Source organism: Neophocaena asiaeorientalis, unplaced genomic scaffold (assembly GCF_003031525.2).
Source record: "Neophocaena asiaeorientalis asiaeorientalis breed wild unplaced genomic scaffold, Neophocaena_asiaeorientalis_V1.1 scaffold129, whole genome shotgun sequence".
Lineage (NCBI taxonomy): Eukaryota > Metazoa > Chordata > Mammalia > Artiodactyla > Phocoenidae > Neophocaena > Neophocaena asiaeorientalis.
The window spans coordinates 5,458,241-5,483,341 of record NW_020172446.1 but is presented as its reverse complement, the minus strand read 5'-3'; the positions used below and the strand labels follow the sequence as shown (position 1 = coordinate 5,483,341).

Genomic DNA, 25,101 nt, shown 5'->3' with positions numbered 1-25,101 from the left:
CTTCTCTCCTGTTACAGCTGGAGAGAGATGAGCAACCAGGGGTGGGGGAGGGGGCGTGGTAACCCTGGGTCGGGAGGGAAGGAGGCTAAGAAATCTCCATCCTCAGAGACCATGCTCTTCTCCTCACTTAAAAGTAAGAAAGTCTGGGCTTCCCTGGTGGCGCAGTGGTTGAGAGTCCGCCTGCCGATGCAGGGGACGCGGGTTCATGCCCCAGTCTGGGAGGATCCCACATGCCGCTGAACGGCTGGGCCCGTGAGCCATGGCCGCTGAGCCTGTGCGTCCCAAGCCTGTGCTCTGCAACGGGAGAGGCCGCAACAGTGAGAGGCCCGCATACCGTAAAAAAAAACAAAAAAAACAACAACAACAAAAAAAAAAAAAGTAAGAAAGTCTAAGGCGGAAACAACCCAAATGTCCATTGGTGGATGAATGGATAAACAAAATGTGATCTATACGTAAAATGTTATGCAGGCTTAAAAAGGAAGGAAATTCTGACACACGCTGCCATACGACATAGATGAACCTTAACGACACTGGGCTAAGTGAAGTAAGCTAATCACGGAAGGATAAGTATTGCAGGATTCCACTCACACGAGGTACCCAGAAAAAATCGTCAAATTCATAGAAAGTAGAATGCTGGTTGCCAGGGGCTGGGGGAGGAGGAATGGAAAAGTTACTGTTTAATGGGTATGGAGGTTCCGTTTGGGAAGACGAAAGGTTCTGGAGATGGATGGTGGTGACGGTTGCACGACAATGTGAATGTACTTAATGAATGCCTCTGAATTGTAAACCTAAAAATCGTGAAAATGGTAAATTTCATGGTATATATATTTTACCACAGTTGAACAAAAAAATAAGAAGGTCTAGATATTGTCAGACGTACCAATCTGGGCTCTGAGAACACACCCAACTCCTGAAGGCAGGGGACTGGCCTTCATGACCTCCTCTGAGTGTCATTTCTAATAGCTCTGACCTCTCACTTCCAAGCTTCCAAGTGGCCAGGTCAAGAATGTCAAAGAAATCACCCTCCTTTCCCCTTCAGACACAGGCTCCAGGCTCCAGATGGGAAGAGGACAGAGGGCGAGGCTCCCAACGGGCCTAAATGTTGCAATGAGGGGGATGGGGTGGAGGGAGTGAGAGGGAGTTACCACACCAGGCATTAGGACAGCTAGAGCTTCCTTCTTGGCCTGGAACCCTGCCCCAGCTCACCCCAGGCTCTTGAGCTCTCCTATGGCCCAGGGGACCACCCCTAGCAGGCTCACAAGAAAGTGCAGCTGTGTCCCACCAGAGGGAACAGGGCCGAAGGTTGGGGGCCCGTCCCCGGGCTTGTGGCTGAGCTGGGAAGCGGGGGAGCAGGGGCATGAAGGGGATCCCAGGTCTCAGACCCCTCTCTAGTCTGAAGTCAGTGGCAGGAACTGAGCTGTGAAGTCCTCAGGGAGAACTCTCCCCTCTGGCCCAGCCAGTCAACGAGGGCTGGATCCTGGGAATATGCTAATCAGCCAGGGAGCAGGTCCCAGTTGGGGACAGCACATCTGGAGCCTGGAGCAGCATGGTTGGAAATAGACTGGGACAAACATACAGGAGTCTCCTAGGGCCAGGGAGCCAAGGCAGAGGAAGGCGGGGCCTCCTGGCTGAGGGGTTCCTGGGCTGGGCAGGGGCAGGGCAGCAAGGAGGAAGCAGACAGTGGGGGTGGCCTGGATGGAGAAGTTGGAGGTCTGGGGAGGGAAGGGAGGGCTCAGAAATGCACCAAGCTGGTGGGATCTTCTACTAAATTTGCAGTGACAAAGGGCTGACCCCTAAGAGTCACAGGCTGACATCCAGGTCTCCCCCTGCCCCGTTCACTCATTTGACCAGCAGCTGACCAAGCACCACCAAACTGGGATCAAGATCCCGAATCCGGAGCCTTTGCTCAACCACTAATGAGCTGTGTGACTGTGGCTATGTCACTCACCCTTTCTGGTCTCAGTTTCCTTCTCCCCTCAACACAGGATTGGATGAAATGCCCTCCAGGATTCCTTCTGGCTATAACCCTACCGATCCCCCTTCTTTCGTTCATTCCTTCAACCTCCCTCTTACTTGCACTGCTCACAACCCCTCCAGCCCAGGGCAGGCGGGCTCCTTAATTTCCTGGGACACTCCCTGTGCATTCCTGCCTCCCTCCCTGCTCTGGGCCACGTGGGCCCTTCCCCAGAATGCCCACCCCGCTGAGCCTGCCCACCTTGCTAGAATAGCAGAGCCTTAAAATGGTAGTTAATGTGCTGACCATTATGTAAATGATTTTTATAAAGTACTTTGGACAATGTAACAAGAAAGGTAATTATAAAGACTACGTTCAGACCTAGAAAAAAGGGGGTTTATGGTAATGCTACCTGAAAATAGAAGAAAAAGACAAAATACGCGCCATCATTAAAACCATATAAAAATCTGTATACCTGAGGAAGGGAAAAGGCACAAAATAAGACGGCTGTTTCAGAGGAGTGGCAGTAGGGACGGTCAGTGATTGTGTTTCAAGTCTCATTATTATTATTGCAATTCTCTTTCTAATATAAACACTGCTTTTGGAATTTAAAAAACCCAGTGCTCTCCAATCCCTCACTCCACCTCCTCCTGGAAGCCTCCCTAACTCCAGCCCACAAGGATCTCTCCTCCTTTGAATTCCTGCAGCACAAGTTTCCATCTCATTATGCAGGGAACGGTGGGAGGCTTGCCCTGGAGAGGGCAAGGCAGGGGCTCTGGAGACTCCAGGCTCTCCCACCCTCTGGCTGCCTGGCCTTGGGCAGGTTCCTTAACCCTTTCGTGCCTCAGCTTTCTCATCTTTAAAACTGTGATAACTTTCCTACCCCGCAGGGTACTGTGAAGATCCTCCGGGGTAACAGCTGTGAGCATTGGCCCACTGCGGGCTCACGGAAAGCTCTCTGATGTGACCACCCCCACCCCCACCCCCACCATCAGCAGCCCAGCATCACCACCATCTCCCGCATCGTTATTGGCACCTTGCCTCTAGTGGGGTGGCATATATCCATACTCTTGTCTTTCCAATCTGGCAGTAGATTCCCTGAGGCCAGGCCCCTGCACCTCAGAGCAGCCAGTCCGTGAGGGGCACACTGCAGAAGCAGAGGAAGTCCCCCTTCCCTGACTCTTTTCCACGCACACTCATTCTGCTTCCTTCCCGGTACACCAGGCAGAAACGCCCCTTGCGGGGAGCTAAGACGACTCCAAAGGCTGGAGAGGGATGCAGGGCTGGGAAATCACCCCAGCTCCTTCTCCAGGCCACTAGCCAGGCAGTGCCCTTCACCCAGGCTGGGGCATTACCTGATGAAGGCCTGGGCCATGGAGACACAGCACAGAGGAGGGAGCAGGGCCTTCCCTGCTCACCGTCAGCGGAGGCACCAGGGCCTCAGTGTCCTCATCTATAAAATGGGGTGGATACGACCATCCTTTCCCTCACAGAGCTGTTGCAAGGATCACACGAGAACATTTGGGAACGGGCCTCCAAGAGCACAAGTGCTGGACACACATGTTGGTGATTAGCACTGCCATTTGTCTGTCACTCAGTGCTGCCCCTTCCTCACCCCCCAGCCTGCCGCTCCAGGGCCCCTGCCCCCACTGCCACATGAGGCCAACCCAGAGAGGGAGACTCATTTTGGAGCAAATGCCTGGAGCTTAGGAGATGGGATCCCTCGCTGTTCTCTAGATGAGCTGAGGGAGGATAGGCTTAGAAAGAAGTGGGAGCAACAGGAGTGGGCCTTCTTCCCCTGCCTTTCTTTCAGGCCACTTGAACATCCCCTGAACACGGCCCCTACTGTGAGGCCACCTTTAGCTCCATCCTAGGCGCCTGCTGAAGGGGAACAGGACCGAGTGCCAGAGGCTGGTTCCAATTCTCTTCCTTGGACACGAGGTGGGAGGGAAGGTGGGAGTGAGCTGTGGGAACAGACACCGTTCTGTGGCTCCGTGGGGTTCAGTGCAGTCTCTCCAACCCAGCCCGGTCATCCTGGGTGGCTCCGAGGGTAGTCCCAGGGTGAGAGGACTTTACAAGGCATGGCACACCCCTGGTGGGGACAGCCCGCCCTCTGATCCACAGGAAGGAGGGCAAGACAGCTCCACATCTGAGGACAAGGCCTGGGCCTTGGGGAGTTGAGGGCTGGGAAACTTCACAGCCCTCCAGAGGACGCTGTCTCTGAACCGGAGGCTCACAGGCCCAGGTCAGCTGGCAGCAGGAAGGTTTGTGTTTCTTTTAATATCAACTCCCAGGCATTTAACATTCCTCGAAGCTTAAACACAGAAACATTTTCCTTACCAGACTGTGCTTTCTGCTTTGCCAAACATAACCTGGCTTCCTCCCCTTCCCCCACCGCCTCCATCTGCTCCTGTCTCCAAGATGTAATGATTTATGGTGTGTTTCCCCTGGGGCCCGTGCAGCTGACAGCGGTGAGAAGGAGGGAAGCAACAGGGCTGCAAGTCCAGGTGGGGACAATGCCTTCGAGCCCTGGAATCCGGGTGCTGGGGGGTTGGCGCCCACGGTGCTTACTGAGCTGGCTGCCCAGGACACCCTTTTAAACTCTTCCATCCTGCAGCCACTAAATGACCCAGGGGCGTGGCCACCGGTCACGCTTCTTGGCTGGGTATCTCCCGGGGCTGGACGGGCCGGGGATGTGCAGATGGGGCCCCCATCCTCATCCCTGCAGGAAGTAGCTTCCCGGGACTGAATCTAGAGCTCACTCTCATCAGCTCCCATTTCCTAAATAATGAAGGACCGGTTCACGGTTGCCTGGCAGCACTATCTCCCTGGCAACAGTGCTGAAGAGTGAGGTGCAGGTCCCCAGCATTAAGAAGTGATGTGCTCAGGAACATGGGGTGACATGAGGCAGATGGCTGGGCCCCCGCTGAATGGTGCCATCTCCCTTGTTCAAACACAGGAGCCTGAGACAGGGTCGGGGGGAGGGGGTTGGGGGCGCACGCAAGTCCCCAAGGGGACACTGCCACCAAGGACACACAGCCAAGAGTCAGGTACCAAACTCTGCAGCCTCAACAGTGCATCAGAGAACAAATGCTTCCTGCGACAAAGCACCATTCTGCTCCCCGCACCCAGATCGCATCCGGGGCAATTGTTAAGAAGCCTATATGTATACGTACAGCTGGTTCACTTTGTTATAAGGCAGAAACCAACACACCATCGTGAAGCAATTATACTCCAAGAAAGACGTTTAAAAAACATAATTAATTAAAAAGAAACCGAGAGTACCCAAGGCCCACGGCTCAACGGCAGGGTGTCAGTTACCATTTCCTTTGATTGCACGGTCAGAGAATCCACACCCAAAGCAGGCTACTTGTGTCAAAAGCACGAGGCCATACAAGGTGCCAGACGGAGTGTGGATAGCTCCACACTGAATGGCACCCCTCCAAGCCTGCATCCCCTTGACAGGTAAGTGAATAGCAGCCATCTTCAAAACTGGCAGAACTTCCAAAGACACAGGCTGCAAACAAAGCCCTTTTCCCTCTGTACATTGGTAAGGCACCGAAAAACGTAGCTGAGGCATTTATACTCTCACCCTGCCCCTGCTCATACCACAGGACCCACCCTAAGCCAATGAACTCCTAGCACAGGTGAGTAAGCCCAGCAACCCTAGCAACAGGTCAGAGACCAGCCCCCAGCAACTCAGCTGGATCCTAAGCCCTTCCGGTCCAGTGGCCAATGCTTGGGGTCTCGCTCCTCCCATGGGAGACAGGGCTAATCCAACACAGCTCTCACGGATACAGCCTCGGAATCCTTCTTAACACAGTGTTCCTGGAAAAAGCCACTAGTAGGCTAAAGATGGGATGTGAAAACAAAGGTAGCTGTCATCCATACTGTCCGTCCTGCAGGAGTGTGGATGATCCACTGGCACCAGATGTGGAAGCCCAAGGAACCAGGCACATGTGGGCTTCTGGGGCTAGAATAAGACACCATCTCCAGCAGGGGAGAATAACCACCTCGGGGAACGCTTCTCAGAACAGCTTTGAACCCAAGTCACAAAAGGCTCATCACCCTGACCAAGAAGGTGGAGGAGAAGGACACCTTCCCCACTGGCACCACCTCCTGACAGCTCCCTGAGCCTTGCCCTGGTGCCCTGGCTGTACCTGCCTCTCACCTGGATCTGCCCTTTGCCCATGATCTTGTCCACGATCTCATTGTTGTCCTTGTTGACCTTAGTCTTGTCATAGCACTTCTCGTAGCACAGGATCCTCAGGGACTGAGACCCCTCCAGCTCAATCTCGAACTCCTGGGGGAAGATGGGACAGGGTCCTGAACCTCCAAAGCTGAGCTGGCTTCCCAGTGGCTTCTCACCCCACCATTGCAAGGGTGAGACGGGGTGAGGTGGGCCTGTGAGGACCACATAGTGAGGCCTGGCGCAGCATCCTCATTCTCTGGAGATCCAGAGGCCTCCAAATCACTGAGGACGTGGAGTTTAGGGCTTGAACTGTAATGCCGTGTCTAGATACAAACCCAAGATCAGAGCCAGATGAGCAGGGAAGTGGGGGCAGAGGGGTCACAGGGACAGACCTGGCCCAACAGCAGGCTTGGCTGTCCTGAACCAGCCAATAGAACATGAGCACCAGGAGTGGGATGGGCACGGTGGGGGACAAGCCCAGGGGTCCCCACGGGGACACCAGCCCCTCCACTCACCTCGTCCCACTTGGGCTCTGTTGTGTCCCGGAACACCCTGGTTTTGGCTTTGCTGACAAAGTAGCCAAAGGAATCCACCTCCAGGGTACAGTACAGGTCTGTGGGGGGACAGGCAGAGACACACCGAGTGAGGCCCGAGGCTCAGGAAGCCGGGAGGGAAAGGGGGATCACTCATCGGTCCCCCCAGCATCCCCATGGGCGGTCTGCAAATCCACACACTCCCTCCCGGGCTCAGGCCCTGGCAGTCTTTCCCTCCATGGGTGGTGCCAAGGCTGTTTCTCAGGGTAATGGTGTGTGTTGGAGGGTGGCTTTGGGGTACTACAGCCAATCCTCTGCAGTGTGAAGCATGAGGCCGGGGCAGAGGTCAGAGGATGGACATAAGCGCCCCTCCCAGGCCTCAGGAGCTGCCCAGCTGGGCCATCCTCCATCAGAAGGGCTTTCCTACAGAGGGGAGAGTGGGTACAGCCATCCCTGAGTTGCCTCTAACTGGGTGTGACAGAGACTAGATGTAACCGGGTATCCGAGCACAGCAGGCTGTGAGCGCAGGTGAACAGGCGAATAATGTGGAAGGCCTGACGCACCCTGGCCTCCATCAGAGCAGAGACGCGTCTGGGTGGCTGAGAGATGGAGGGGCGTGAAGTGCCCCTTAATTGATTCTGCTATGAGTGAACCCTTTGTCAGGGGCCAGGGGATAGTTCCTGGGATAAAAGGAAGGGCTTTGCAGTCAGACTGTCCAGGTCAAATCCCAGCTCTGCACAAACCAACTACCTCTGTGCCTTACTGCCCTCATCTCTAAGTCAGGAATGACGACGGTGCCTGCACCCTAGGCCTAATGTAACGAGTTTACTATGACAAGAAGCCATGGCTGAAGATTCACAAGGCTTAACTCCCCGAGTCAGAATGAATGTCTGAGTGGGTCAGGGGGCCGGTAGAAGGAGAAGGTGAGGACTGTCTGGAGGTGAGGGGAGACCCTGTAGCAGCACCTCACCCCATGTCTGAGCACCCTGACCCAGTATGAGAGGTAAAACCCCTGCTCTGGGGGAGTGGGATGCCCCACCCCAATGGGCCTGCTCCCTGAGGCCCATCCCAGCCAAAAGGACGCAGAGAGACAGTAAGCATGAGACATCTGGGCACCAGGAGATGGGAGGGCCCTGGTCCAGCTCAGTGGGCTGCAGACTTGGGTGTGTGTCACAGCCCCAAGGAGCTGACTGACCAGGAATATTCCTGGGCCACCCCCTCGCCAGGGGATTGTGTGGGTGTGGGGAGGGTCCTGGAAGCTGTCGCATGTACCACCAGCACAGCCTGGAGTGATGAGAGTGGTGGTCCTGGCCATATTGAGAGAAGGGCTGCTCTAGAGTCAAAAACGTGGGCTTCAGTGTCAGAAGACATGGATTTGATGCCACGACCTGTGTGCCCTACTGGGCCACCTGGGAAAGTCCCTGGAGCCTGCTGGGCCTCAGCCTCTTTGTGTGCCAAGTGGGAATGGCATCAGTGACCTCAGAGGGATGCCAGGAGAATCAGAGCAGATAACGCACCTGAAAATGCTTTGAACGTGTCAAGCACTACCCACTTGCTGGCCACGTTTGCATTTTCTCCAGCATCTAGTAAGGGACCGAGGCACACAGTAGGTGTCTGGAAATAAACTACTTTGTTCAGCATTTCTGAGCTCCTGTTCATCCAAGGATTAAGGAGATGTGGTTTCTGCTCTCTGTGAACTCATAGCAGAAGAGGCAATTTATTTTTATTTTATTTTTATATTTTTGCGGTACGCGGGCCTCTCACTGCTGTGGCCTCTCCTGTTGCGGAGCACAGGCTCCGGACACGCAGGCTCCGTGGCCATGGCTCATGGGCCCAGCCGCTCCGCGGTGTGTGGGATCTTCCCGGACCAGGGCACGAACCCGTGTCCCCTGCATCGGCAGGTGGACTCTCAACCACTGCGCCACCAGGAAAGCCCGAAGAGGCAAATTTTAAGTGACAAAACAGCATGACAGGTGCTGCCCTGGGGTGATGGGAACACAGAGAGGGGAGGCAGATTTACTGCAGGAATTCAGGCTTCACAGTGAATGTTTAGTAAATGACTGTTTGCGAGCCAATGGCATAAACCTCTCTGTGGTGCTCTGCAGGGAGAGAGGCAAAGGGCAGATCTCATCCACCAGAGGGCAAAAGAGGGAATGAGAGGAGTCAGGAACCCTGGGTTTCTGATCCTACGTGATGTTAAGTCCTTTTATCTCTCTGTGACTCAGTTTTCTCATCTGGCAAATGGGGAGAAACTATTAGCTGTCTAACTGACTCACAAATTCCTACAGGGAGAAAAATTAGATAAAAATGGAACTGTATTTTGTGAAATACTAAGAACTGCACTGAGGTAGTAGATGGTGATTTAGAAGGAAAAAGAAGTGTGTGTGGCAGTGTGCTGGCACTACACATACAGGTCATATTTAAGCCTGCTCTTAGGTCTGCATTAACAAGCATGATTGCCTTTTATGGAAAAAGAAGCTGAGGCTCAGAGAGGTTAAGTGACTTGCCCAAGGTCACACAGCTTGTAATCGGCAGATGTGGGATTGAAGCCCCGTGTTTCTGATACCTGGGGGTGGGGAAGGGCTTGGGGAAGTGCAGACCTTGGAGACAAAGGGCAGGGATGATCCTCCGCCAAGAGGAGCTGGTTCCTGGCCTTTGCGGGAATGCCCCACATCTCAAAGGAGCTGGCAGGGCCCCAGCCTGGGCAGACAAGAGCAGAGCAGGTGAGCAGTGGGAAGCCCTATGCAATGGGTCCACAGGGACTTTCTGTGAAAGGATAAACAATGGCCCACCCAGCCTCTTCCTGGGGCTGGTGGTCAGGGGTACTTACTGGCTGACTGTTTAAACCCCTTGGCAGAGTGGACGATGACATGGAGGAAGCCATAGAGTCCTGGAGACTCGTCGTCTGCAAGAGAGAAAAGCCCCCAGGGAAGGGGGTGATGAGAAGCCTGCTTCTTCCCCTCCTCACCCCAGGCTGGTTGGATGCAGAAAGGGCGGGAGACAGTCTGTGCCTTGGTCCGACAGCACCACCTGGTGGCCAGATGAAGAAGCTTCCACAGTCCACTGCTTCCTGGAATGTGGGCCGATGCTCCTTTCTCCCTCCACTCAGCCTGGGTGGCAGTCCACACCTTCCTCCTGGGCCAGGGACTTCGTCCCATTTCCCGCGGGGCACTTTCCCTCCCCCATGAATCCTGCCTAACCCCTGGCTGCCCGACTCAGCTTAGCCTTCCAAATTTGGAATTAACCAATATTAAGTAACTCTGTGCCAAGCAAAGAGAAGTTCCAGCTCTGCCTCCGCTTTGGGACATACAGGGCAGATGACCCCCACTGTGGAGGAGAGCTTGCTTTCAAACCCCTCCCTTACTCCAGAACCTCCCACAGGCTCCTCAGCTTGAACAACATACTCCCTTGTTTGGCATTCAAGGCCTTCTAAGATCTGATCCCTGGAAACTTTTAGCCGTATTTCTCATACACTACTCTCATCCACCTACCCTTCCCCTCCGCCACCACCCTGCTGCATGAACTGGCTTCCGTGAACTGACGACCTCAGGAACATATTAACAACAGAATCCCAGTGCACCAGGGCGCCAGATCTTCTCTCCAGCCAGAGGTGGCCAGGGAGTAGTTGGGGCTGTCTGGAGACTCAGCAGAGAACCCCTATTCAAACTCTCTGTGTACCTGGCAACTGAGTCTTCCCAGCCCAGTGGAGCAGAGATCAGCTATTTGTAGCTGAGTGTCTAGCTAGGTCTTTGTGCAAGGCCCCAGTAACGCCCCGGGGGCTTGGACCTGCTGATTTGAGTAACCTTGGGTTCCAGATCTTACCGTCTTTATTGCTGGTGACAGGAATGTTGTGTACAGTCCTAAGTTTGAAACAGGATCCCGTGAGCACCTGGAGCTCCACTGAGCTCAGGACAAAGGCCTGGAGATCTGCAGGAGGAGACGAGAGAGGGTAATGTCACCACAGGTCCACTAGGACCTACTGCTCTTCCTTGGGGGCTACTGCAGGAAAAAAGCTGAGCTCTAGGGGCAGAGTGGGTCACTGGCAGGGAGAGAGAGTAGACATTCAGCTGGGAATAGTCACGGGTGCTGCTGGAGGGGTAAGAATTGGAGGGTCTAACTAGAGAGGTTCACGAATGTGTGTACGAGACAACAAGAGCAAGAGACAGAGAGCTGGACAGCCCTGGGCTTTGGGTCAGTCCTATTGCTAATTCATCGTATGCCTTAAGCAAATCACCATCAGGGTAGCGTAGTTGGGGCAGGGTTTTACCTTTCTTCTGTAGTTTCTGAATTGCTTCTCTCCACTCTGACCTCTCATAGTCTGAGGACAGTAGGAACAGGTAGCTCTGGAGAAAGGAGAAGAGAATTCAGTAGGATGACCAGAGTCAGGCCAAGGACATTTCTGGATCCTGGGGCCCACAGTGAAGCTCCTTTACCCAGGTACCCCTACGCTTGGAGAAGGGCAGCTAGGAGGAAGGCCTTCCTCCTAGGAAGCCTGGTGACAGGAGTGGCAGTGCCAGTGATGGCCAGCAGAGGGCACTGGCTCCCCATCAGCAGGGAGAGGGAGTCCAGGGCTGGAGCCATGGCAGCCTCCTTGGGAATTGGGGGCCTGAGTCCCTGATTCCCACGGGTCAGGGCCAGGAGCTATAGAGAGTGGGCAGCCCTGGACCGAGGAAGGGAACTGTCTCTGTTCCATCCCCACCCTTCTGACCTTTCCATTCCGATTGTGGATCCGAAATGGGATTGTGGGGGAATTGAGCAGCAGCAAGAACTCATTCTCAAACATCTTCTTTTTCAGGCGCTCGATGGCCCGGCTCTGTCCTTTGTTGGCTTTCTGCGGGGGACAGAGGACACAGACGGTTCTCTTCACACTCAGACTCCACTTCTCACCCAGTAGCTCTACGTACAACATTCCCGTGTATTCATCATTTTTTTTTTCCCTTTTCTATATTTTATGATGATTTGATGTCTTGGGGGGCCTAGCCAGCCACAGAGAAAACTGCTCCTCCCAGGACATGCTAAGTCCTAAGCTAGTAAATGACTCCTCTGTGAGTGCATCTCTCGTGTGCAGACCAATCGATCTTGAGTCCACACCTCTAACCATCTCCTTTAACGAACTCACACACAATCCAACATTTCCTCTGCCCTAGATAACCCAGGGCAACTAGACACCACTACTCTAGCCCAGAGCCTGCTGCCTTATTCAAACTAGCCAGTCCTAAGTTGTTTCCTGTGGAAAACACAATCCAGGCTCTGGGCCACGCACTCCCCACGCTCCTTCTGCCTCTTGACCAAACCTGGTGCTCTCCCATGTGGCACGCCCCTTTCTCTTGGAAACTGTAAGTAATAAAATAAATATAAGTAATAAAAATCTTCCAGTGGCATCAGCATCTCTGAGTTGTCACTCATTCATCTCCATAAATTAGATCCCGGGTACCACTGAGACACCCTGCTTAAAAACTGCAGACACCTTTCAGCATAAAGACCCCACCTCTGGCCTGGCACACGGGGCCTCCCCTGGCTGGGTTCCAGCTTCCACGCCCAGCCGATGTCCCGTCACACGCCCCCTGCACCCTCCACCCCAGCATCACACTATTATTATCCCTGTTCTCTAACAAGCCGTTCCCCCTCTCAGCCAGTGTTCCCTTCTCCAGTTTTTCAAGTTTATATTTTATAAAGGATCCCTTTCCTTTTATTAACTGCTATCGTGTTTCATATCTCTGTTCCAACACCGTCCTCAAGCTCCACGGTTAGAATGCATCTCTGAAGCACTTTTTTTTACCCACTAGACTGGCAAAATTGTGACAACTGCTCACAGCTGGTGCTGTGACAGTGTGGGGGAACAGTGACTGTGACACAATGCTGGGGAGAACATGATCGGATGCAAACTTTTCAGAGGTAAATCTGGTAATGAAATGCACAAGCCCTCTGCCCCAGACATCCCACTTGTAGGGAATCTACCGGAGGGAAATATGAGTGCAGATTAAAGAACGAGAAACAAGCTGAAGACTCAAATACGTTGTCATGTAGTCAAGCAACAGAAGAGGATGCAGCTGTTACAAAGGATCTGCTAGGGCTTCCCCGGTGGCGCAGTGGTTGAGAGTCCGCCTGCCGATGCAGGGGACACGGGTTCGTGCCCCGGTCCGGGAAGATCCCACATGCCGCGGAGCGGCTGGGCCCGTGAGCCATGGCCGCTGAGCCTGCGCGTCCGGAGCCTGTGCTCCGCAATGGGAGAGGCCACAACAGTGAGAGGCCCGCGTACCGCAAAAAAAAAAAAAAAAAGGATCTGATAGATTAACTTGCAAAACAGCACGTGTAGTCTAATCTCATTAAAAAATACACACATACACACACACACACACACACACACACACACACGTATAAGCATAGAAGAGTCTAGAAGATGATAAGGGTGGGGTGATGATGATCAGTTCCACTCTATACACTTTGATATTGTGAGCATTTCTTGTTATATAAGCTAGCGTTACACTGGTAATTAGAAAACAAATTGTGTTTACAAAATATTATTAAAGAATAAACTGCTGCTTCTTTTGTGATCAGAGAACAACACTGTGCCTCTCCAGTGACTCTTATCGTGTTGTGTCGCGTGCTGTGGTCACACACAGGAATGTCTTCATTCTCCACAGGATGCGGAGGTCTGTGAGGCATCCGGCACAACCCTGCAGCCAGCAGCCAGGAGAGGTGCGTAAGCATGGATTCAACTAAGCAGAAGGCCATGTCTGCACACCCGGGGAAGGACGGAGGGCACAAAGCCTGCTGCTCCCAGGACCGGGTGAGAAACATGCATGCAGGATGCCCCTGAAGTGGGGATGCTGGACAGAGCCCGACGGGGAAACAGGCTCCGCCGAGGCAGGGTAAGCCTGGCTTTTCAGGAGGAGGACACCTGTGCTTGTCAGGGGGCTCCCTCTGGGCAGATGCACCCGCAGTCTGACCCTCGGCCCTAGGACATTCCCCTGAACCAAACATCCCTGGGGTTACTACTATGGTCTTCCTCTCCCCTGTTCAAAGAGAGATGTCTGGGTTTAAAGAATCCTTAGAGGCCATTTGGTCATGTATTTCTCAACAACTGTTCCCAAAGCACCTATTTATTACGTGCTAAGTACTAGGGCATAGGACTGGAGAAAACAGCCCCCTCACTAGAGCTGAAATTCTAGTGGGGAAAAGAGAAAGCAGAGCGTGCAATTTTCATTCAGTACCAACAGAGCAAAGCAAAGAGGTAAACGTCTGGAACCAGGAAGCTGGGCACCCAACCCAGACTGTAGCGGGCAGACATCAGGGAAGGGTCATCAGGTGAGGTTAGGCCTAAGGCCGAGCCTGGATGGGTGAAGAGGAGAGACCAGGCCAACCAACCAAGCCCCTCCACGCTCTTCCTTCCATTCATGTGTAAGGCTCTGCCTGTAAGGTGCTTTCCTCTAGCCACTGTTTTCAAATACGTGAATTTAAGGCTATCCATTGTCCTCTAAAGAGCACTTTGGCTACATCCCATGGGTTTTGATATGGAGTGCTCTCATTTTCATGCAGGTCTAAACAGTTTGCAGTTTCCATTTTGATTTCCTCTTTATCTTGCAAGTTTTAACTTCCCAGGCATATATTTAACTATATTCTAGCTGTTAATTTCTAATTTTACTGCACTGTAGTTTGTGAACATGACCAGTACACTATCATTTTTTCTTTTCAATTTGAGATTTCCTATGCAGCCTAATACATGATAAATGTCTGTGAATGTTCCATGTGTGTTTGACAGAATCTCAGTTCTCTGTCAGGACACAAGCTTCTGTGCATTTTTAGATCAAGTGATATTCAAGGCTCCCTCTGTTATTTACTTGCCAACTTGATCTGTCCATTTCTGAGGGGCCTCCCAGGTCCTTTCTCTTGCATACATCTTGCTTTTCCTTAAGAAGGACTTTTTCTTTTCTTGCTTTCCTATTCTGCAGTGTTTGGCATACACTGTTCCCCAGGAAACGTCCCATAATTAACCCCACTGAATTCTGAGCACTGATTCCTTGGCCCGCCCTCCATATGCTCCATGCTAATGGTTAGAGTCTTTCCCTGGGCACATAAATGTATCTTGAAGACTATAAAGAAAGACCTCCCACTCTTACATCCTGCCTCCCTTGTCAGACTCCCAAACCTTACCACTTCCCCTCCCTCCACCACCCTGGCACACCCAGTTCAAAGGACCCCAATAAAAATGGCCTACTTCACTGCCCCAGCTGAGGCCAGGCTCTGCTTACCTCCTTCTGGATTTCACTCTTAAGGGCAGAGATCTTCATTTTCATGTCCTCCAGCTCGTGGTCCGGGAAGGGGTGCACCTGGGGACTGGCCTCAGACTCCTCAGGGGATGGAAACACTAGGTCAGCCAGGGGGATGTACCATTTGCAGTCATATTGCTGGTGCTTCCTGCAAACAAATCAGAGGGAGATGTGAGCCAGAGAGGAATTTGGATCTTCAGGCCTGAATTGCTGGAACCAAACACTACCTGAAAGGGATTTACTAAGAACTCATCACAGGCAAGAACGATCCTCCTCCTTGAGAAGCCTAATCAGGAAACACTCGTGGAATAATGAGAGTTGGGTTCTAGGGTCAGGCAGCAGTAAGGGCTCTGGACCTTGGGCCTGTCATTCTTCTGGCCCAGAACAACTGACGTTCTTAAACAGCCCAAACCTCTAGGGTATGAGCAAGAGTGGTCTCATGCCTTCCTGTTCCCCATCCCACACTCTTCCTTCCCATCTAGCCTGTCTATACTTAGCTTATATTCATTATCTTCTAGGCTAGAGATAGAATACAGATGCTATTTTGAATGCCAACTTTTATCAATAGAGGTCACATGGGATACTGAGTTGAGGATTATAAAGCCACATCCAAGGGACTTCCCTGGTGGCGCAGTGGTTAAGAATCCGCCTGCCAATGCAGGGGACACGGGTTTGAGCCCTGGTCCAGGAAGATCCCACATGCCGCGGAGCAACTAAGCCCGTGCGCCACGACTACTGAGTCTGCTCTCTAGAGCCCGTGAGCCACAGCTACTGAAGCCCGTGTGCCTAGAGCCCGTGCTCTGCAACAAGAGAAGCCACCGCAATGGGAAGCCCACGCACCACAACAAAGAGTAGCCCCTACTCGCCACAACTAGAGAGAGCCCGCACACAGCAATGAAGACCCAACGCAGCCAAAAATAAATAAATAAATTTATTTTTTAAAAAAAGGAGTAAAAAGGAAGTAAGGAGTAAAAAAGAAGTAATCTCTGAGAATGTACCTTAAAAAAAAAAAAGGCCACATCCAAGTCTAACGAGAAACGGTGCCATGGTCCACTAGTAACGTCTGCCTTGGGCAAAGGACTTAAGGCAGAGGTACGCATACTTACGACTGTCACCTCCGCTTTAGAATCATCTCAAATGTCATCTAGTTCCAGGGAGTCATCCCTTCTTTTGAAACTCATAATAACCCCTCCTTCTCTCACTACCCCCGGGACTTTGGTTTGCACCTCCCTGCAACACTGACCGTATGGCTTGTCTCCCCTGGCACCCCGTAGATGATAAGGAAATACAGGTGGAAGGATGTGGGAGTGAATACTGAATAAGCTTTTCTGCTCATGACACAGAGACACCCATATCACTGGGTATAGTGACGGAGCTGGAAAGAAGCTTTCAAGTCAGATTAAGGTTCAAATCCCATCTCCTCCACTTCAGTTGTGCGACCTCGGGCAACTTATTTAACTTTATTCTAAGCCTTTTCTCTCATCTGTGAGATGGGGATAATAATACCTACTTTGTGGAGTCACTGGGGAGATTAGAAATAATATATTCGAAGCATTTGTCGTGGCACCTGGCATGGCATAACCACTCAATAAATGATACCAGCAGATTTAATGAATATTCACTGAATTGCAGTTAGCAAAAATTTAGAGATGGCTAATAAAAGGAGAATGCTTAAGTAAATTATGACATATACCCACTTGTAACATCACGCAGGAAAGTCAAATGATGATTACGAAGGTTAAGCAGCAACAGGGAAAACGCTTATGACGTGAAATGGAAAAAGCAGAGCCCCAAACTGGGTATTCACTCTGATTACAAGTATACGGAAAAACATAAGAACATTTTAAAAAACTGGAAGGAAATACAGCAGCAGGAGACCGATGCTTACGTTCAGGTGGGTGACGGGTTTTTTGGTTTTTTGTTTTTTCTGTAATCTGGTTGCGTTATCTTTACAATTAAAACCATGATTTATTTTTAGAAAAAGGCTATGAAGTAAAATAAAATTAATATGTTTTTTAAAAGGGGAAAAAAAATGCAGACGGCCCCCGGTTGCTGAGGGGCTCCACAGCGGGCAGGGTCGAGCTGCACTGCAGCCCCCCATCCTGCACACTCACCCCGCCGATGTCTTCTTTAGCTTGGCGCACAGTAGGACGTCTGTGAAGAGGAAGACATGCCGCAGCTTCCGGGAGCCCTCCGACACTTCCACCAGGAAGCCGTCCTTCACCAGCTGCCGCGTCTGTTGGAGATGGTACACCCACCCCCGCCTGGGAGTCAGCCCAGGGCTCAGCCTGCACCCATCCAGCTGTGGGGGTGAGGGTGGGGCTCCAGGGAGGGACCGTAGTGTCTGGTGGTTAAGAGCACTGGCTTTGGGGTCAGGGACATGGGCTTAAATCCAGACTCTGCCACTTCCTGGCTGTGATCTTGAGGGCAATTTCCCTGATTTCTCTAAGCCTCAGTCTTAGAAACTGTAAAATGGGGATAATGATATTTGCCCCACAAGGTAGGATCATGGTGTATGTAGAACAGTTAGCACAGTGCCTGGCATGTAAGATGTGGTCAACAAGCCGTAGCTTTCCACTTCCCTGCAGCTCTCAACAGCTCACACCTGGATGGACCCACCCTGGGTCATGAACACTCCCTGCCACCCCCACCATAAAACCCCCCTAACCCTGCCTAAGATGTTGATCTAGTTTCAGCTAAACCTTGACCTGCAGAACCACTCAGGCCCATTTACACTGTCTCTGACCCTGGACTTCCCTCCGTGGGGCCATCTCAGTGTCCTGGGGAACCTGCAGCCATCTCTAACCTGGGCTCTGGCTGGGCCAGAGCATTCTGCTCCACGCGTAACTTCCAGAGCCTCCTCCCTGCCACCCTCAGAGCCAGCAGGCTGCTGTGGGGCTGTCACTATCTGTCCCAGCCTTCCCCGTATTACGTGCCACGTGACCTATATACGTTGCAATATGTAGGTGAGCACCTAGAAAGTATACAATTAAAATGATCTGAAACTGGTCATGTTCCAGGGCCTCTGGAGCTCTTTCAGACATCCGCAGAGTCCAACAAACTGGTGACATTCCAGGGTTTGCAAACCAGGGCTGGGAGCTGCACCAGCAACAGCTCTCTGTACCCTATTAGTCACTCTCCAGAACGTGTCCCTCATTACTTCCCTCCCCAGGAGACACTGGAGGCTCGTAAATGTCACAAAAGGAGCATAAACCCAGCCAGCCTTCACTCCTAAACGCCACTTAATTACCTCTCTTGGACAGGAAACCCCGTATGTGGGCCAGGCTGCTGACCCATGCAGGTAACTGTCCCTTTGATTCTTCACATTGCTTCCCCTCACTGAGGTGCCCCCACCCTTCCACCAAAAAGGGCCCCCAGGGAACTGGAGCTGCTAGCCACACCTAGGCGCCCACCTGGGACAGTCCAGCCACCTGGCAGCCTCAGTCATCTCTCCCTGACTCCATAAGCTCCCTCAGCCTGAGCCATTATCTTCCAGGGGACTCTGAGGACATCATACTGCCCAGAGGGGGCTGTCTGCATTCAAGAACGAGATAGCCAGAGCCCTGGTCTGGGGTCAGCGCATGAGGCTTGCAGACAGATAACCCCAGCTAAAGAATCCAGTTCCGACACTTAGAGCCGAGAGACCTCATGCAGGAGACCTGGAGAGACTCTCCGGGGCCCCGTTTCCTCTTCTGCTCCTGTGGACTGTTGTGAAGATTCATGAGACGCTGGACTTTAAGCTGTCAGTCCAGGACCTGAAGGCCTCTCCTTGGCTGGGATTGAGAGATCAGGGTTGGAGAGCCACAGAGCATCGGGCAGTGGTGCCTGAGCAGGGCTGGAGAGCAGGGACGGGCAATCTGGGTGCTAGGCTATGCTGGGTCCTGAGCTCACCTCCCCCTTGGGGGTTGTGACTGCAGTCCGGCGGGGGTCAATGTCCTCATTGATGCTGGACAGGAAGTTCTGGGAGATGCGGAGGGCATCCTGTAGCAGCGGGTAGTCTGGGTGGTCCACAGGTGTGTGCTTCAGCAGGTCCTGGGAAGGATGGGGTGGTGAGTTGCGGGGAGCGGTTCTGGGGCTTAGTGAGAAGACAGTGGGGAGAACTCTATCCTCACTGAAAGAATTCCGAGGGAGACACTAGGGACCCACCCTCTAACTTGGTCATGCCTGCAAAATCTGAAATAAAAATTAGGGTCAGAGCAGCAGGGGTGAGGGCAGTGGTGCCCCTTTATTCCTGCTGCAGTCATTACTCTTCCCCCGGGTAGCACAGACCAGGTGGAGTCTCGTGTCACCAAGCAGCTGGGAGAGACACTCCCCTACTCACCCCACAGCTGCTCCAAGGACACTCGAGACCATCAGTCAAGGGATCGGGAGGCAGGAAGTGCCTGCCTCCTGGGGAGCATTTGGCCCAAAATCAAGCTTAGTAGCCAAGCTACTTTTAGGCCCTGGACTCATCAGCACGGTCACCACAGGCCAGGCGGGCAGTCAGGGCCCAGCGACCCTCTGCCCAACTCCCCAGATGGGCTGTTCTCAGCGACTCCAGTGCCCGCCCACCCTGAGTTCAGTCTCCCATCCAACTCTTAAGCCCTCTCAGGCCATTCAGGGGGGTACACACTCACGTGTAGGACAAGGGTGCTCCTGGTTACTCGGTCAATGGGCTTGTAGAGCAGAGCTGTTGGGGGCAGGGAGAAAGGAGACAGGTCAGATGAAATACAGGGAGCAGCCTGAGACCTTAGGGGGCAGCCTCATGCCCCACCCGCCTCCCTCCCTTGCATGGACACCCGCTTACAGAAGGCCAAAGTGGGTTCCATGGTAACCCACACCTCCATTTTCACCCCAGGCAGGCCAGATAACACCAAAAGGGGGACACACAGCTCTGGTGGCCCGGGTCCCCTCCCACCTGCCTCCTCATCTCATCTCCCACCAGATGTGATTTCTTCGAGGGCTGTGCATCCCCCAGGCCCGTCCTGGCTTGACCAGGCTCAAAGCAGACACAGATACTCCTCTGTACCCTCCACGATGAATCACACAGCCTTATCCCCCAGAGCTCCAGGACTCTGGGGGTCACACCCGGGACCCCAGAATGCAGGAAGGAGACACTGTTTTTCCACGAGGGCGGTGTCCCTCTGCCCCATCATTCTCATATCCCTCTGGTCCAAGGCCTGGCACCGCCAGCTGGGAACAGCATGCATCGTTCTGACCCACACGGTTGACCTCATCTCCATGAGGAAGACCCCTCTCCATGCCCTCAACCCCCTCCTGGCTGAGGGCCAAGGAGGCATACCCAACCTCCACAGAAAGGCTCTGCTCTCAAGCTAGTGGCAGCTGGGGGCCAAAGATTTCCTAAAGGAATTCAGGTGGGGCTTCGAGTATGAGAGCCCCTGAAGAGGCTGGGAAAATGCAAGCTCATCGGGGCCCCCACTGGCCACACCCCTCGGTGACCAGGACACCAAATAAGGATTGCTGGGATTCAGCAGGGACAGGTGGCGGCGGCAGCTGGCCCACTGACACTTCCAAACAAGGCTCCTGCAAGCAGCTGTGCCCTGCCCCTCCCAGCCTGGGGGGTTCAGCTCCGGTCCTGCACCTGGACACCTCTGTCCACGAGGTCATGACCTTTGTCTTCCTGCCGTGGGAGCAGTAAGAGGCAGGATGCTGGTCTGGGGAGGAGGACGCCAGAGTGGGTGTCCCATGGGACCAGGCGGTGACAGCCCCCAAACCAGAGAGTTCCCCAAAGCCCTAGATATAAATACCCTGCGCGTTGCTAAATGGACACTTTGGGAAATAATGTGCTGGCTACGGAGAAGACGCAGTCTCAGTGGTGTGCCTCGAGCCTCACCTGTTGGCTTTGCCTGGCTGCCCGTTAGAATCACTAGAGGACTCTTAAAAGACTCAGATGCCTGTTTCCCCCTCTCCCATCAACTAAACAGCAGGCTCTGATGGGCAGAACCCAGGCATCACCATTTTTAAAAATCTCCTGTGCTGATTCTGATATGTCATAATGGTTGAAAACCACTGCTTTGTGCAAACACATCTCCCATGATTTATTTGCAGCCCTTTCTTAATTGAGCAATTCCTAGAGCCCCTCCCCGTGGGCTATGGGAGCTAGAATGGACAGGACCAGGCTTGGGGTATCTTGGGACAGTGAGGGTACAGCCCAGTTACCAGCCCAGGAGGGGGCCAGTTCTGAGGCTGTCGAGGGTACCCACCTGTGGCTCAGCCCATCTGCAGGGGGGGAAAAAAATCACTCCCTGAGAACCCCAGAGACCCAGAGAAAGTGCAAGCTCAGCAGACACCTGCCAGGGTGGGCCCTCGAGTTCCCGTCCAGGGAAAGCTGATACTACAGTGTCAGCTCCCTCTGCCCCTCTGTCAGGTCCCAGGAGGAAGAGGTTTCTGACTAAGCTCAGAGGTCTGCACAAATGGTGGATTGGGTTTCAGACGGGTTATTAATATGCGTATAGTCACCTCAAGAGTCCACTTGATTGTGGCCGTGGAATGAGTCCTAATGCATCAGCCCCAGGTGGTGGAGGGGCAGGTGGGAGGAAGGGTGGGGAGAGGCAAGTGCAGGGAGAGGGCCCTGGGGCCACGGTCAGATATGGAAGGAACCAGTGCGGCCCTGACGTTCGTGTTCTCCACGGCACCTGCACACCTGCTTCCCCTGAGAATGCAGGGTGAAGAGCCCACCTTTCCCCCCTCACCTGCTCCACGGCTCCAGCAGGCTGGCCTGCTTCCTGCCTCTGCTTCACCCACTCTTGCCCCTCCTCACCACGGGCTTCCTGTTTCTGGGACAGACACCATTCACCAAGTTGCAATGCCTGTCTCTCCCCCTCCTCCAGAAAGCCTTCCCCAACCAGGATTTTCACAAGCAACACTCACAGCGCCTAAAAGTCCAACCATGACATGTGCGAGCTGGCCTCTCTCTAGCCTGCGGAGTACTTACTCTGTGTCCAATGGCACTGTTTTACGTGCGTTATTTCCTTTAATTAAAAAGGGAAGCAATTATCACTAGCCCCATTTTACAGATGCAGAAACTTCTCGAAAGCACAGAGAAATTACGTAACTTGCTCACAGTCACAAAGCTGTAAGGGACAGCTGGGTTTGGAATCTACCCATGGTCTACCCATGCTCCTGTCTTTGAGATGTCCCCTTCCGTAGGGGAGGCAGCACCTGCAACAGCTTGGTGGCCCTGGGGAGGATTCTGGGAAAGATTCACCGGGAAGGAGTGGATGAGCGGGCCTCTCTTGTTGCCAAGGTGAGCCCCCTTCTTAGGGGCCTGGGTCACACGCGGCTTTCCTTGCACCTCCACTGCGTGTGGCCCTGGAGCCCTGCAGACTGGGCGCTCGGCACACAACCGCTAAGGCAGACAACTGCAGAGTGAGCCCCAAGTGGCACAGCCTCCCTGATACCCCACAACCAGCACCCCTTGGAGGGGCTGAGAAGAGTCAAACAGCGTGGTCAGCAAGGGCTCCTTCCCTCCTGACCCCTCACTTTAAAGCTGACTTTGCTGCAGGGACCAAAGAAACCCTGAACTCCAGGTCCCAGGCCTGCTTCACTAAAACTAAGCTTCTTTTGGGGGACGAAAGAGGAAGCAAAGGGCCGACCGTTTCCTCTTTAGGGAGACTGACTGGAGACTTGACCAACTCCTAGGCCAGACCAAAAAGGGCATTTTCCCCTCAGTTCTAGGACCACGCCAGTTTCAAGCCTGTCAGAATCTCAGCTGAGGGGCGGGGACCCAGGTCAGCCGAGGGGCGGGGACCCAGGTCCCCTGCTGGGACAGCTGGAGAGGGGCGACCTCAGGGCCTATCTCCATCACGAGCAGTCTTCAATGCAGGACAGCCCGAGAAGGTGAGGGGACAGCTGATAGTGCACAGCGGCCTCCGGGAAGAGCCCGAGAAACCTCAGCATCGCTCCTCCAGCGTGCTGCCACCCCCCTCTGTTCAGCCTTCAACAAGGAGCTCCGGGTTACCACGGAGATATGAGAGCAAAGTGACTGAGAGGGGTGCAGAGACACAACGCCTGGTGGGAGAGAAGAAGGTCCTGAAACCAGCTGCCTGCCACAGGAGCCCAGAGCAGCTGGCCTGGGGCAACATTTGAGCCTTATGCCCCTGCCAGAGGCAGCGGGGCTCATCCCTAAGGTACCTCTGGCCTCGGAAGGCGGGGCCCACTAGCTTCCGGACACTTCCTTGCCTAGATCTGTGCCAGCCTCCTCTGAGCAAGAGCCTGGCTGACTGCACACACCTGTCCCAGGACCTCCTCCCTGAGGGAGCTGCGAAGATGATGCTCTGTCCGTCCCCGCTATTGTATGGTGGGTGTGTGACCTTCACAAAGCAGCAGCCGGCCACGCCCCCCTCTCCCACCAGCATTCACGGCCAAGACCTCAGCTCAAGGGTCTCCAGTGGCTAGAAACGAATGCCCGGGAGCAATCCAATTCCTTCCTGCTCCCCTGCCATTCAGAGAGGAGAGAGCGAAGGCGGTGTGTGCACTCCAGGCACACAATACCCTGGCCTCTCACGAAACAAAGAGACTCCCAACTTCTCCCTCCAGCCGGGGCTGGCGTCCTCCCGCTCCAAGGCACTGCCATCCAGACCATCTGTCACTCTCTGATTGCCCCTGCTGACCCCTCTCCAACCCCAGGGTGGCCACCCCTGCAGGCCCAGCCTTGTCACTTTCTCTCCGTAACAGCCTCTCCAGGAAGTTGCCCCCAGCCTCTGAAGCTGAGCCACCAACTCCCCACAGATCCTCGGGGGTACCTGGACCCTTCTAGCCTGGTCCTCCCATTTCCAAGCCCACCCTGCCCCGAGCGGCCCCCAGACTCCAACTCCAGGCTGGAAGCTGGCCGGCACGGGGTTAACATAGGTCCAGCCACTTGTCCCCCCTCCCCGCCCTGCTGCCCCCCAAACCTTGATGGCCACATTTCAGCCCACTCCAGCCAGCCCCCAGAGGTGGGAAGACACACCACCTCTCGGGAGAGGGGGCCTGGGTTACCATAGGTGCAGTTACAGCAGAAGCGAACGATGAGGAGAATTTCCATGGCAGCCTCCGTCCCCGCGGCAGGAGCGGGCGGCCATCGCTCCCGGCTCCCCAGCTCCCATCAGCGGCCCGGCCACTCAGCCACCTTCCCGGCTGCTGCTGCACAGCCTCCAGAATGGGACAGAGGCTGGAGGCCTCTCATGCACACACACACACACACACACACACACGCACACACGCACACGCACGCTCCCCCCCCCACACACACACGCACGCACACGCACACACGCAAGCAGGGCACCATAGTCCACAAAGCCAGACAAAGGAAGGTGACTGTTATCCAAGCCATTCCCCAAAGTACCTTCCATAGTGACTGACGTGTGGCTGTCCTTGGAGTCCTTGGGACCTTTCACTTTCAGTTCCTGCCAAACAGAGGAGAGGAATCACTACCTGGCCTGTCCCCTGAGCCTCCCCATCCCCCATCGTGAGCAACGCAGGAAGCAGGGCTCTGAAACCCAGGGGTGCAAATAGGAGAAGAGACACAAAGACTAACACGTGCAGGCCTCCCTCTGCCTCTCCGCTTATGAGCCCCTGGGCCACACCCATCATCTCCTGGAGCCTCGGGGGTCCCCTGAAGCCTCTCCCCAGCAGCTCAGAGGGCCTTCCAGAGGAGGCCCACACCCTCCTCCACCCCGCAGCAGCGGCCACTACTTGGAGGTCTGTACACGCCAGCCCAGGGCCAACAGGCTTTTAGTGGACAAGCTACCTGCTACTTGGGCGTGAGCAGCCCTCGAGATAGGAGCGAAGGGCCCCACACACCTGCACAGGGGGAAGCAGGGAGGGGCAGGCAGTCCGGAGCGTACTGAAAGGGACTCACCCAGCCACCGGCCCCACCCGCACTCCCCACCCACCATGTCTGGGCTGGGCGTCAGAGAGGAAACTTCAAGGAAGGAAGAGGCAACACCCCTCCTGGATCCCGTGCAAAGTGACAGGGAGTGAGTGCCGGAAACAGACCCCAGGGATAGCTTATCTGATCCTAACCTCTTTCACCTGCCTTTAGAGTCAGAGGTTCCAGCTCTAGCCCTTGCCACTGGACCAGCGTGGCCTGTAATTGGAGCTGTAATGCAATCCCCACTTGGAAGACTGAGTGCATGGTTGGCGGGCGGCGGTGGGGGGGGGGCGGGTTCC

General features: G+C 54.1%; 1 protein-coding gene across 2 annotated transcripts in view; it reads right to left on the bottom strand.

Moving 5' to 3' along the window:
* Positions 1-25,101, bottom strand: part of ABR (ABR activator of RhoGEF and GTPase) — a 175,268-nt gene that overhangs the window by 32,744 nt on the left and 117,423 nt on the right. For both annotated transcript variants that reach the window (XM_024735921.1, XM_024735931.1), the window contains 11 exons: positions 24,275-24,335; positions 19,566-19,618; positions 18,841-18,981; positions 17,064-17,185; positions 14,932-15,097; positions 11,388-11,510; positions 10,947-11,022; positions 10,502-10,606; positions 9,510-9,584; positions 6,662-6,759; positions 6,126-6,257 (listed from right to left, as the gene is read on the bottom strand). In XM_024735921.1, coding sequence (XP_024591689.1) covers positions 6,126-6,257; positions 6,662-6,759; positions 9,510-9,584; positions 10,502-10,606; positions 10,947-11,022; positions 11,388-11,510; positions 14,932-15,097; positions 17,064-17,185; positions 18,841-18,981; positions 19,566-19,618; positions 24,275-24,335 — 1,152 coding nt within the window. The remainder of the gene's footprint in view (positions 1-6,125; positions 6,258-6,661; positions 6,760-9,509; positions 9,585-10,501; positions 10,607-10,946; positions 11,023-11,387; positions 11,511-14,931; positions 15,098-17,063; positions 17,186-18,840; positions 18,982-19,565; positions 19,619-24,274; positions 24,336-25,101) is intronic.